This window comes from Triturus cristatus, chromosome 9 (genome assembly GCF_964204655.1).
Source record: "Triturus cristatus chromosome 9, aTriCri1.1, whole genome shotgun sequence".
NCBI lineage: Eukaryota > Metazoa > Chordata > Amphibia > Caudata > Salamandridae > Triturus > Triturus cristatus.
The window spans coordinates 242789707-242801843 of NC_140592.1; the positions used below are offsets into that span (position 1 = coordinate 242789707).

Sequence of the window (12137 nt, forward strand, 5' to 3'; positions counted from 1 at the left end):
ACATTTTATTTTGGTGTTGACTTTCGAAAACCGAGGGTGGGAACTCCCCGTGTCCACCCTTACACTCACGGTTTCCATGTATACTTCGTGCCACACAAACTGCTGCCTCGGCACTAACACGCTTGCACGTCTGAACCTCAATCGTTCACGTATTGTGAAACGAGAGACATGTCCTAATACAGCGAGGCACTTCATAATACTGACTACTTACGCTACGCACCAGTCACTAAGCGCGCCCATGTTGTGAGTGTAACTCATTTCATCAACATCGGAATGCTGATAGGCTGTGCAGGCCCCTCGAGACCAGAATCGTGATCTACAGGTTGCTCTCGGCATTTCACTCCAATGACCTGTCGGGTGACACATTAGCTCATACCAGCGCACCTGTCTAACTTTCCCGTTGATACTTTCTCCTTCTGAGGTGATCCGTATAGGTTGCAGCGCGCTGATGCATTGTCGATGTCAGCGTCACATACAAAAGTGCTGCGCAAGGGGCCTCTCTGCGCTAGAAAAGGCCCAGATTTTCACTTCCTGGGATGAGACTGTGGGTCTAAGTTAACAGCACGTTTACTGCCGCAATGAAGAGAGCTCCCAGGTCTGGAAACCGAACATACAAATAGAAAGTTCTGCCGACGACCCACTGAGGAACAAAGGCTCACTGACGTAGAACGAACACTCCTTTCACCCTGCAGTGTTACTTCCGAGTCAGACACGTTTCCTCTTTTCCTTGAACTGTTATATTTCGTACCTATAACTTTGTTTCCCGTTTTGATCCTGAAGTTAATATGACCGCGTCTATTGAACCCCCGACCATGTAAACCGCGGTTTGTGAGCGCAGGTGGGTGTTTTAAAAATGCTTATCAATTTATAATATCTCAGTTTAGAATAAAACATGCGGGTGTCACGCGGACTGATTATAAGCAAAATTAATGATCGATGCACTTCAAAAGTATCTAATGTGAATTAATGAACTTTCGGCGAAATTCGTTGTAATTATCCGAAAACGCTTCCTTTGTATAACCAGTTAACTACTACGGCCATTAAATGTTGCCAAACTGCAAGCACAAGCATGTACATTTTAACAAGCCGAGGGCACCGGAAGACACCACCGCCTTTCTCCGAGGCGAAGCAGAAATGCCTCGGAGAAAGGCAGCGGCGTTTTCGGATTCGGGGGCGTGTTTTTCTTTTTCTCTCCTCTTGCCATTGGCTGGAGGAGATAATTAGAAAAGTAACGAAAAAACACGCCCCCGAATCCGAAAAGGACGGGGCCTGTTCGGAGTGATAAAGCCTCTTCTCCAATGGCTGGCCAGCATTCAAGAGGCCAGCCAATGGAGAAGAGGGGAGCAGAGGGGCGGGTTCAAGCCCCTCTTCTCCAAACATTAAATCTCCGACTTCCGGTTCTGCCTTCGGCAGACCGGACGGTCCTCGACCTAAAAAGCATCCTAGTCTACTGGGGTGATTTAGGTTTTGAACTGGATTCACAAATCCACAGAGGATCCATGAATTAACAGTCAGATATTGCTAAAATGCAGCCTCTTCATACCCAACCGACCACCCTTTAAACGCTAATTTCTGTAACACTATTGAACGGATTTACATAAAACCAACCAAAGGCAGTTCCTTGAGTAAAGTTCAGCCTTCATGGCAAATTTGGTGTAATTAGTTTACTGTATAGAGGAATAAAGAGCCCCATAGAATTAAAAAGGCTGTGGCACTTTTGTGACCCCTTTCCCCTATTTATTGGCCCTGCTTGACAGATCTGCACTAAACTTACCTTGAAAAACCCCAAATCAATGTACCTTTATTGGAATGTTTTGACCCTATTCGTCGATCAGCATCATAGTTATTATGAAAAAAATGGCTTTTCTATGGAAAATCTATGCAGGTGTATATCTCACTGAGCTATCCTACTGGTTGTCAGCTACTCCCTCGCCTCTAGATCCATCTGACTCACCGGCTCTCTGCACCCTCAAGACCAGTAATCAGCTACTCCCCGTCCTCAGCCCACTACCCAAAAGCCGGGTTCCTGCCCACAGCTCCCTGCATGCCTCTCCCTCCTGGGCCGGGCTGCTCAGAATCGCCCTGCTCTCCCTTCCTACTGCTCCTTAAATGCCCCTCCTGCCCTGCTTCTTATCTAATGTATGTTACCCAGCGGGATTGTTGGTTAGTCTGAAGCCCAGACCCTCCCTACCCAACTATGCTGCAGTGACGGAAAACAAAATGATGGGCCTCTCTGCTGAATGCGAGGATGGGCCCCGAGCGTCACTGACCTCCGAGACATTACGCCCCCGTCTCCCTCTGTGGTTCATGCACCACTTATTCATCGACTTTGTTTAAAGTGCCTTTCTCCAAGGGTGTACGTAGAGGCGATGAACAGACCAGCATCGCTGGGAACAAACCCTTTAGCTTTGAATAGGACGCCAGCTTAAGGCAGAGATTGCAAATGTAACATCATGACTTTTTAAGAAGTCGATGAAAGCTCGAAAGAAGGACGGGATGGTCTTGTGGAAGAATCTTGTAATGGGAGAGGACAGAACTGTTTTCCTCTTCCGCCTCGTGAGTCCCACTTCTTCACCCCCTCCCAGCCCCGCCCCCTTACTTTTCCCAACCCCTTCCTCCTCCGTACAGGCGGCTCCGGTCTCCAGGGTGCCGGTTTATTGGGCTGTCTGGAGGAAGAACGGGGGGTGCCAGCGCTCTTTTCCATCCCGCGAGGCGGAGGAGCTTCTAGGCGCCCCTTTCCTCTCTCGAGTCCTGCTGCTGCAAGTTGTTCCCAGTGCTTCGGAACAGGATCGAGCAGGCAGCAATCACACTGAAGGAGTGATGTGGCCTTGAAGCCCTCGTCCAGACACTGGCGCAGAGCCAAGTGGGAAATCCGGAGCTTGAATAAAAACAAGCGCACGCCATCACGTATTTGCTCGGCTTTTTCAGCCGAGCCACTTGGACGGCCTTGCCTGTTAAAGGGTTTCTTAAGAAACCTTTTGCGACGAATGAACGCAAAGCAGGCGAGGCCGTCCACGTGGGACGGTTCAGAAAGCCAAGCACATACGTCACCAACACCTCTTTTCCAATGGCTGGCCACCGTTTACCATAAATGGTGACGCCAGCCAATGGAAAAGAGGGGCGGGGCTTAATGCCCCTTACAGAAAATACCTGTTAACACTAAATCTCGCCAGCGAGAGAGCGCATGTCTGCGCAGTCTTACGCCAGGCAAGACCTAAAAAGTTTTATTTCCAGACTATCAAGGAAGGCAGTTTTATTGCCATGATATGGGAGTTTAGTGCAATCGAGGGCAATTGCGTGGGAGGAGGAATGCGGAGAGGTAAGAGACAAAATACAGTGGGGCGGAGCTTAGATTGGTGAGAGGAGTCTGTAACTAGGCAACAATGGTTTTCTCAGAGGCCATAGGGATGTAGTATAGAAGCTGTTGATGGGTCTTGTAGGTGTTTCAGAGGCAACTTTGCTTTTCCATTGAATGTCTTTCTAAATTATGGTAGTTTTTCAATCACCAAGGTTTGTAGTTTCAAATGGGTTTTAGTGTCTGACATTCAACTGAATACATCGGAACCAACAGTTGGCTACTTTTGTGAGTTTTGATCCAAAGTGGCCTTTTTGTGGCAAATATGGCTTTATCTTTTATTGTTCGATTTTAGATGAGGTTGACTGTATCCATAGTGCCAACAAGGAATGGGATGCGTTTAAGGCGGTCGTTAGGGGGGTTTGCATATCGTCCACCGCCGGGGTGCGGAAGATGCTGCTGAAGGACATAGAGGGAGTGGAGGCCCAACTGCGTACGGCCGAACGTGCGCATCAAGCGGGGGGGGACATGCTGGCTGCGGTTGTTGAGGCACGTGAGGGAGTGGCAGTGCGAGTGGAGAAGCTCCGCTGCTTTGATCATAAGGACTACCTCACCCAGGCGCATGCGGAGAGAGATAAGGTGGGATCCCTCCTGGCCTGTCTGGCGACCCCGACGGCCCGCGGTGCCCCCATACTTTCCCTGGTCGAGCTGGGGGGGGGGGGGGACCCCGGTCTACTCTCAGACAGAGATCAATAAGCAGTTCTCCAGTAATTATGCGGGATTGTATGATAGCACCATGCAGGAGGCACCTGAAGGCTTGGATGACTTCCTATTGGCGGCTCGGCTACCCCGGTTGGACCCGGAACACGGGAAAGATTTAGGGGACGCCATATCACTGTGCGAGATCCGCCGCAATTAAGCATATGGCTTGTCGAAAGACCCCAAGGGCGGATGGATTGCCCGTCGTGTTTTATGCGGCGTACACGGAGTTGCTGGCCCCGCAGCTGCACGCCCTTTACGGTGAGGCATGGCGGGTTGGGCGCTTGCCCGCCTCCGCCCGGGAGGGAGGCGATTGTGGTACCCCTGCTGAAAACCGGAGGAGATGCTAGTGCTCGCGCGGCATACCGCCCGCTCTCCATGCTGACGGTGGACTACAAAATCCTGAGTAAAATATTAGCATCGCGCCTGTTGACCCACATGACTGCCCTGATTCATCCAGATCAGGCGGGCTTTATTCCCCGGCGTAACACGGCCACCTCAGTTCGACGTTTAATGCGGGTGATGGAGGTGGATCGGGACGAATACCCAGAGGCCCTAGCGCTTTCGGTCGACATAGAAAAGGCCTTTGACAGTGTAGAGTGGCCATACCTATATCGAGTGTTGCAAGCATTTGGCCTGGGGGATGGCTTTGTACGCTGGACCACCTTGCTCTATAATGATGCCACGGCCCGCGTGAGGACGGGGGCGACCATCTCAGCCCCCTACCGGGTGCGGCGGAGGACGAGGCAGGGCTGCTCGCTATCCCCATTGTTGTTCGCATTGGCCATTGAACCATTGGCGGTGCATGCCCGACTGGGGCGCTCTTACGCTGGAGTGCAGCTGAGGGGGGAAGCCCACTATATATCCCTTTATGCGGATGACTTGCTGATGTTTTTGGCAGACGCTGATGGCGCACTGCGCGGAGCGACCGCCTTATTGGAGGGCTTTGGTCACCTGTCGGGGCTCAAAGTCAACTGGGGCAAGACATGCTTGTTCCCGTTGTTGCCTAATGGACAAGCCCCTCCCTCGCTGGGAGCGATACGATGGGAGGGTCACTGTCTGCGTTATTTGGGGGTTAATATCTATCACACCCAGCCTGATCTGCTGGAAGGGAATGTCGGCAGAGCCATTCGGGGCCTGCGTGGCAGCATAGGTTTTTGGAGTACGCTCCCACTTTCGTGTGCAGGGAGGGTGGCGCTGCTGAAGATGGTGGCGCTACCACGCCTCCTATACTTTTTTCGCACATTGCCCATATGGATACCGGCATCGTATTTTGAGCGGCTTCGTGCACTGTCTACGGGCTTCATATGGGGCTCGGGACGGCGGCGGGTGGCTTTGACCACACTGCGGCGGTCAAGAGCGGAGGGGGTCCTGGCGGTCCCGGACTTTGAATGGTACTATCTAGCAGCACAGCTCCAATGGCTCACACAGGCGGTGGCTAGGGAGTATAGAGGCCCAGAGGGCCCTCAGGGCAGGTTGATTCCTCGTCATGTGATCGCTTTCATAGTCCTCCAGCAGCAGATGGACCTTGCTCGCCTCACTCTGGAGGAGCGCACCCTCAGGTTGTGCTGGAACCGGTGTCAGAAGAGGGCCGCCATAGCCCACCATTATGCCCCGGAGATCCCCCTGGGTATGTGTACGACGCTCCCACACGGGGGCGATTGGTCGGGACTAGCCGTTTGGGAGGAGCTGGGCATACAAGTGGTGGGTGATTTGTTTAGGGAGGGGGTGCTGTTGCCCTTCCAGGACTTGCAGGACTCTTATGGGCTCCCGCGGGGAGACTATCTACTTCACGCAGCCCTCGTAGCGGGCCTCCAGAGGCATTGGAATATGGGGCTCTCGGAGCCGCCGGTCGCCGCGGGCTGCCAATACGGCGGGCCTGGAAGGGAACGCGTAATGCCCGGTTTCAGCTGGTTCAGTTTTTTACACTGCACAGGGCTTATCTGACGCCGGTTAAGATACTGCAATATTTTGGGGGTGCACATTCTCAGTGCCCGCGTTGTGGGGGAGATGGGGCTGATTTTCGACATATGTTTTGGTCATGCGCGAAGTTGGGTGACTACTGGGAAGATGTTATGGACTGCCTGAATCAGGTGACAGACCGTAATATTGCCCCAGAACTGGGGGCCTGCCTGCTGCTTTGGTTTCCCCACACCCGCCGAACGAAGATTACCAGTAAGTTCTATGACTTAGGGTTGATTATGGCCAAGAGGGAACTAACCATGCATTGGAAATCGCGGGTGGGACCTAGCTTTCTGAGGTGGAGGACGGCGTTTGCGAAATGGGCAGGCGCGGAGGGCACACTCCGATTGCAATTAGCACTTAGGAGGGATGATGAAAAGGCATTAGCGACGGCCCGTGCCTGGGAGGCATTGGTGGTGGAACTTCAGGGGCTGATGTCTGACACGGGAGGGGACGGGAGCACATCCGATTGACAGGAGGCAGCGGCAAGTGGGGAGTAGGAGGGGAGCCATGGGGAGAAGTGGACACATGAGGCGTGGCTAGAAATGGGGGAAAGCCCGAGTTGCCAGGGAATGGTTTGAGTACCCGTACATGATTCATAGTAATAGGGGGGTCTCATCAGGAGGAGGACAGGCAGAGGGGGGCACACTGACATGAGTTGAGGGAGGGAGAGGGTGGGGGGAGCCCACGCGGGAAGGGTGACTTTTCTTATGCTCAACGGATTGTAATGTTAGGTGTAACACTCTCCGGTGGAGGGCTGAGGCTGTTTTGGATTTGTATTGCGATGTTGGCCCGAAAATAATAAAAAATGTTTCACAAAAAAAATCCATAGTGCCAACATTCTCCCACTTATGTTTGTGATATCTAAGCGACCAATCATTGATAGAATCATTTGCTCGATACCTGTTACACATTAGGTCTCTCACTTTGAGAATGTTTACCCTTCCAAACCCCTTGCTAGGACTGACTTTCATGGCCCTTTCCCATCAGTCTTGAAATCCTCCTTCCATCTTGTCTTCTGCCTCACATGGAGTAATTCTGAACACTGGTCAAAATTAGCTGCCAATGACTTCTCCCCACTATTTACCAATATATTCTTAGCCATCTACATCTTCACTGGCAAGCAGTTATATGAACTAGCTCCACCTATATCCTCACCGATCATTTGAGTCCCTGCACCAGTTCCATGATATCCTCAAGCTCTAGCTTCTTTCAAGTATTTTTGTAAAAAATTGGATTGGGATTGGCACACACATTCTCGCCCCAAAGCCAGAACCAGCTAAACTCCAGCTCATAATTCATTAAAAAAACACAAAGAAAAAATCCAGAGCCACCCACTCCATATTGAAAAAATTCCAACTACAACTGTGAAGCTTATAGCATCAATAATGTCATCCTACATTTTCTGACACATCTATGATCACTCCTATGGATAAACTTTGAAAACGTTTCCTTTCATACAACAAATTAAGGTCGTCAGAACCTTTTTTGGGCTGCGTCTACTTCTGTTCTTCTAGCCACCCCCTAACATTGATTTGTTCCACTGTATCAGTGATTTCCTTACCCTCACTCCTGAAATCACCTTCAATACTCTTTATACAGCCAAATCTGGCTTCCATTGATCCTAGCCTTCCTCAAGTACTCTTTAAACCACCCTTTCCTCTTAGTTGAGCCTATTTTTGGGATCAGTGTGTAATATATAGGTCACAGGTTTTAATCCTTGACAGGGTGAACTCAGACTTCCATCATTCTGAGGTCTATAAAATTAGTATAATTAATTAAAGTGAAAGCAACACCTCTTTTTACCAAGTTTTATGCATTAAAAAAAATAAAATAAATAAATATATATATATATATATATATATATATATATATATATATTCACTGAAAAAACCATAGGTTTCACACATGTTATAGTTAGCGGAAATTTTACTGATAAAAAACCAATGAAATTCCCCCGTTATAGTTAGTGCAGGCAACTATAACTCACGCGACCGCAATCCTCTGCTGATGCTAATACTGTATTTAGACACTTATTTGCCCATGTCTTCTTCCATACATTTTTAGCTATACATATATTACAAATATTTTTTTTTCATAAAGACACATATGTCATCAGCAGAAGATTGCGGTCGCGTGAGTTATAGTTGCCTGCACTAACTATAACGGGGGAATTTCATTGGTTTTTTATCAGTAAAATTTCCGCTAACTATAACATGTGTGAAACCTATGGTTTTTTCAGTGAATTTGCAAGGTTTTGTGAATGCTAATTCCTAACTATAACGTGTGTGAAACCTATGGTTTTTTCAGTGAATTTGTACGGTTTTTTAAATGCTAAGTTACTTTACGCCATTCGTGGCGTGCGCGCCCATTTAACGCAGTTCGTTCCGTGCGCGGTGCGCTTCGCGCACCGCGCGCCCACTTTACGCAGTTAGTGCCGTGCACGCACGGTGGGCACGCGGTGCGATGACAAAGCAAGAAAGCACGTCAACAAATCTGTTTCTGCTTTCCTCCGTGACTATGGTATGGGTGCCATTTACCACAACAACTTGCGTTATGACATGCAAGACATTTATAGAGGAGATGGTGTGCACTTCAATGATGAAGGGAACAGAGTCTTCCTCTTGAACCTTAGACTCTGCATCGGTACTTACTTGTAGGTACCACTAAAAAATCATTTCATAAACACAACGGCTCTTTTTAGAGCCCCCTAATATCTAAACACTTAAATCTGAATTTCATTTATTTTTTTATTTTTTTTTCTACCGTACGCTTACCGTAAGCTTACCGTACGCGTACCCCGTGATTTTTTTTAAAATCAATAAATGTTTTCTTTGTACTTTACAGTCCTTCTTTGACCCCCTCACAAATGTAAGGGGGTCTGTTACTCTCCTCATTGCCCCCTTTTCTTGTTTTCACTCTTTTTTTTCTGAGTGAAACACACAAAATGGCGGCCGCCGCTTCCTGGTTTCGGCCGATTCGAATGTTTACTAAGATCTAACAGCCAATCAGAATCGCGCTCGCGCACGCCACCGTACGCGTACCGTAAGCTTACCGTAAGCGTACGGTAAGCGTACCGTAAGCGGGCTCAGATATATATATTGATTTAAAGGCTATTTTCTCAGAATCTACTGAACAGATTTACACCAAACCTACAAAAGGCACTTCCTTGACATAGGGACTACCTCTCTGCCAAATTTCTAGTAATTCTGTTCAGCCGTTCGGGCTGTAGCTCGTTCTAAAGGTCCTATGGAAAAATGCATGGGAAAAACGCGTTTTGGGACCCCCCTTTTATCTCAGCCCCCGCTTGACGTATCCCCCCCGAGACTTTCAGGGTAGGAGCGGAGCGTAGCGCCCCACCTATTTTGAGAAATTCGCGAGGATTCATCGACCGGCGCCAAAGTTATTCAAAATAGAATGTTGCGGATTTCCTATGGAAAAGGGGTCCTAACTATAACTACCTACTGGCGACCGCCAGTAGGTAATATATATATATATATATATATCCATCCTTGTGGGTCAAGGGTGTTAGGCTGTTTTCGGAGTTAAAATAGTTTGTCCCCTCGCTGCAAACCTGATGAAATAACCCAACTTAGGGCTCTGAAATTCCACAGCATTCTAATGTCCACAAGATTCTAAAAGTACATTGCATCAGCATTAAGCGGGTGAAAAAGTTAGTGAAAGCGTTCCAATGGAAATAATATAAAGGCTAGAATATGTATATAGAACATTTGGATAGTCATACACAAGCACATATTTACCCATTACGAAAGAAGCGAATATAGGTCTTTCTTAAACAATTAAAGATCAGTCCTCCTTACAAGTATTCCCATAGACGATAAGGTTGATAAGTGTGTGTGTAGTGGGGTGGGGTGGGAGGCGAAGCATTGAGAATCAAATAAATGATGCATAAGTAGATGAAATGTGTTGCAAAACAAAAATTGTAGATCCTGCTCCACATACCTTTCTTTTCATGCTCCTGCTCCAAAGGCACCAGAACGCCATCATCCTCATCTCGGTAGCCATAGTACTCCGCATCAATGTCTTTCATAAGCTCTGCTCGAGTCTTCCGTGGGGGAGGGAGAGCTGGTGGGAAAAGTGACAGGGTCATCTTCTCAATACAGCTCCTCAAGACACAGTATAAAGTACAGCTGTTACACTCACTAAGTCACATTCAACATGAAATGCAAGTACTGAAGAATCAAACTATTTGATGGATTGGAAACATCATTACTTAAAAAAACCCAATAACATCCCAATCTATTAAACTGCATCATTGCATAAAAATCTACAATAATAGGAAACATACACACAAACCAGGGAAGCAGCAGAGATTTACAAAGGGTAGAGACCTCCAAGCCATAGTACTATAACTTAATATATCCCACCACATGCAAGTGATTCAAGTGGTGATACAAATATATCTCCTCAGCTCCATTTGTGGTCCTTTAATTTGCTTTTACAAGAAATATATATTCTCCATCCATGAGCCCTCAGTAGGTATCTACATTTGATTCCCTTACTATATAGTGTATTAACTGCTTAACACAATGTTCAACTCTACTTTTGATAGCCTCGACCATTTGTGTACAGTTTGACATGGTAAGTGGGGCTGGGGACATTTACTCGATGCAAGTTAATTGTGTTACTGACTGTTGGCAAGCCAGTTCGGCGAAGGTTTTTCCTCAACTGACTTTGGTAACAAAAGTATATAAAAAAACAACAAGGGAATGGCATGTACTACTATACCTTGAAAAACCAATGGAACATTCTGGTCCATTTAAGCTTATCTAACACGTTTAACTTGTTTGTCTTTATATTGTTTCTTTTGAGTGTTAAGAGATGGGAATATTTCTTAATCAAGGATTACCAATACACTTCCGAATGAAGTATAGATGAATGAATCTCAATCTAGAAATACCAGCATTAGATAAACATTTACCAACAGTCATTTTCCATCCTTCATAAGTGTGCGACTACAGGGAAGTATTTCCATAATCTGACCAAAAATATTTCCAACCACCCTTAGTTTAGGGTAAGTGATTGGCTAGACAACACAATTTGGTTTGTGATTAGAACACCAGAGCATGCCCATATGTGGTTTGTTATGTTGCAGTATTTTTCACCAAGACTAAATTCAACAGAGACTTGGATGGGGTCCTGCACTGTGTTGATTCTACGAGTACGAAGAGAGTTGTGCAGTGTCTACAAATCTTGGGTGAGTGCCCCATTTCGTAAGAATGAACAGATATTTCTCATGATACTTTATTTTTGTTCTCTTATGTTAAATTTAAACCTAATAAGAGAGTTTCACAAACGTGGGAGACTCATTGGCTGAGACCAGGAGGGCGTTACAGTAGTCTAAGCGGCTTCGTACCAATGCCTGAATGAGTTTTCTGTGTAGACAAGGGGAGAAAAGGAAAGATTCGCCGTAACAGTCCAAGCACATGAAAAAAGGAGCCAGCAGTGTAGGCCGCATGTTCTTTCATGGTCAGTGCCTGGTCTAGGCATATGTCAAGATTCTTGACAACAAGTGATTGAAGGTGAGCCTATGCTTGCTATTGCATGATAAAAGGAGCCACTCGGGGGCGTTGTTTGGCGCCCAAGCGAGATGGCTGTGCACGGGTGAAGCGCCCGGTGTCTCCTGAGGAATCCACGCACTTTAGCCGGCGCGGAGAGGCGCTGTCGGCGGAAACAGATGGCGGAACACTCCCCCAGTGTAATGTAACCTTCGGAGCCCCCTTTTGCCACGGGCAAGTGTTTTTTCCTTCCTGCACCTCCATTTTTGCGGACGCGTATTATCGCTGCCGCCATTTTGTTTTTCTATTTTTACCGCGATTGCGTTTTTCACAGGAATGAAGTTGTGGCTCCCCTTCATTTTATTCCTTCTGCATCCAGCAGTTTTTGCAAGGAACAATTATTGTTAAAATCTCAGGAACTTTGCCGGCAATGCTGCATTTCCACTGCTGTATACTTTAGTGAGGGTCCTGTGAGGTATGAATTTGGCAGCCATTTTGTGTTTTACCTGCAACTCTTACAGACATCCTGTACCTGTGTTCTACACTTATTGAATTGAACTGAGCTGTGCGAGGATTGCTCATTCTCAGCTTTTTACAAGGGG

The 12137-nt window shown here is 47.4% G+C and overlaps 1 protein-coding gene across 1 annotated transcript in view; it reads right to left on the bottom strand.

Moving 5' to 3' along the window:
- ISY1 (ISY1 spliceosome associated protein) overlaps window positions 1-12137 on the bottom strand; it is a 301684-nt gene that overhangs the window by 105095 nt on the left and 184452 nt on the right. Inside the window, exon 8 of the mRNA XM_085624847.1 lies at window positions 9980-10102. Coding sequence (XP_085480973.1) covers window positions 9980-10102 — 123 coding nt within the window. The remainder of the gene's footprint in view (window positions 1-9979; window positions 10103-12137) is intronic.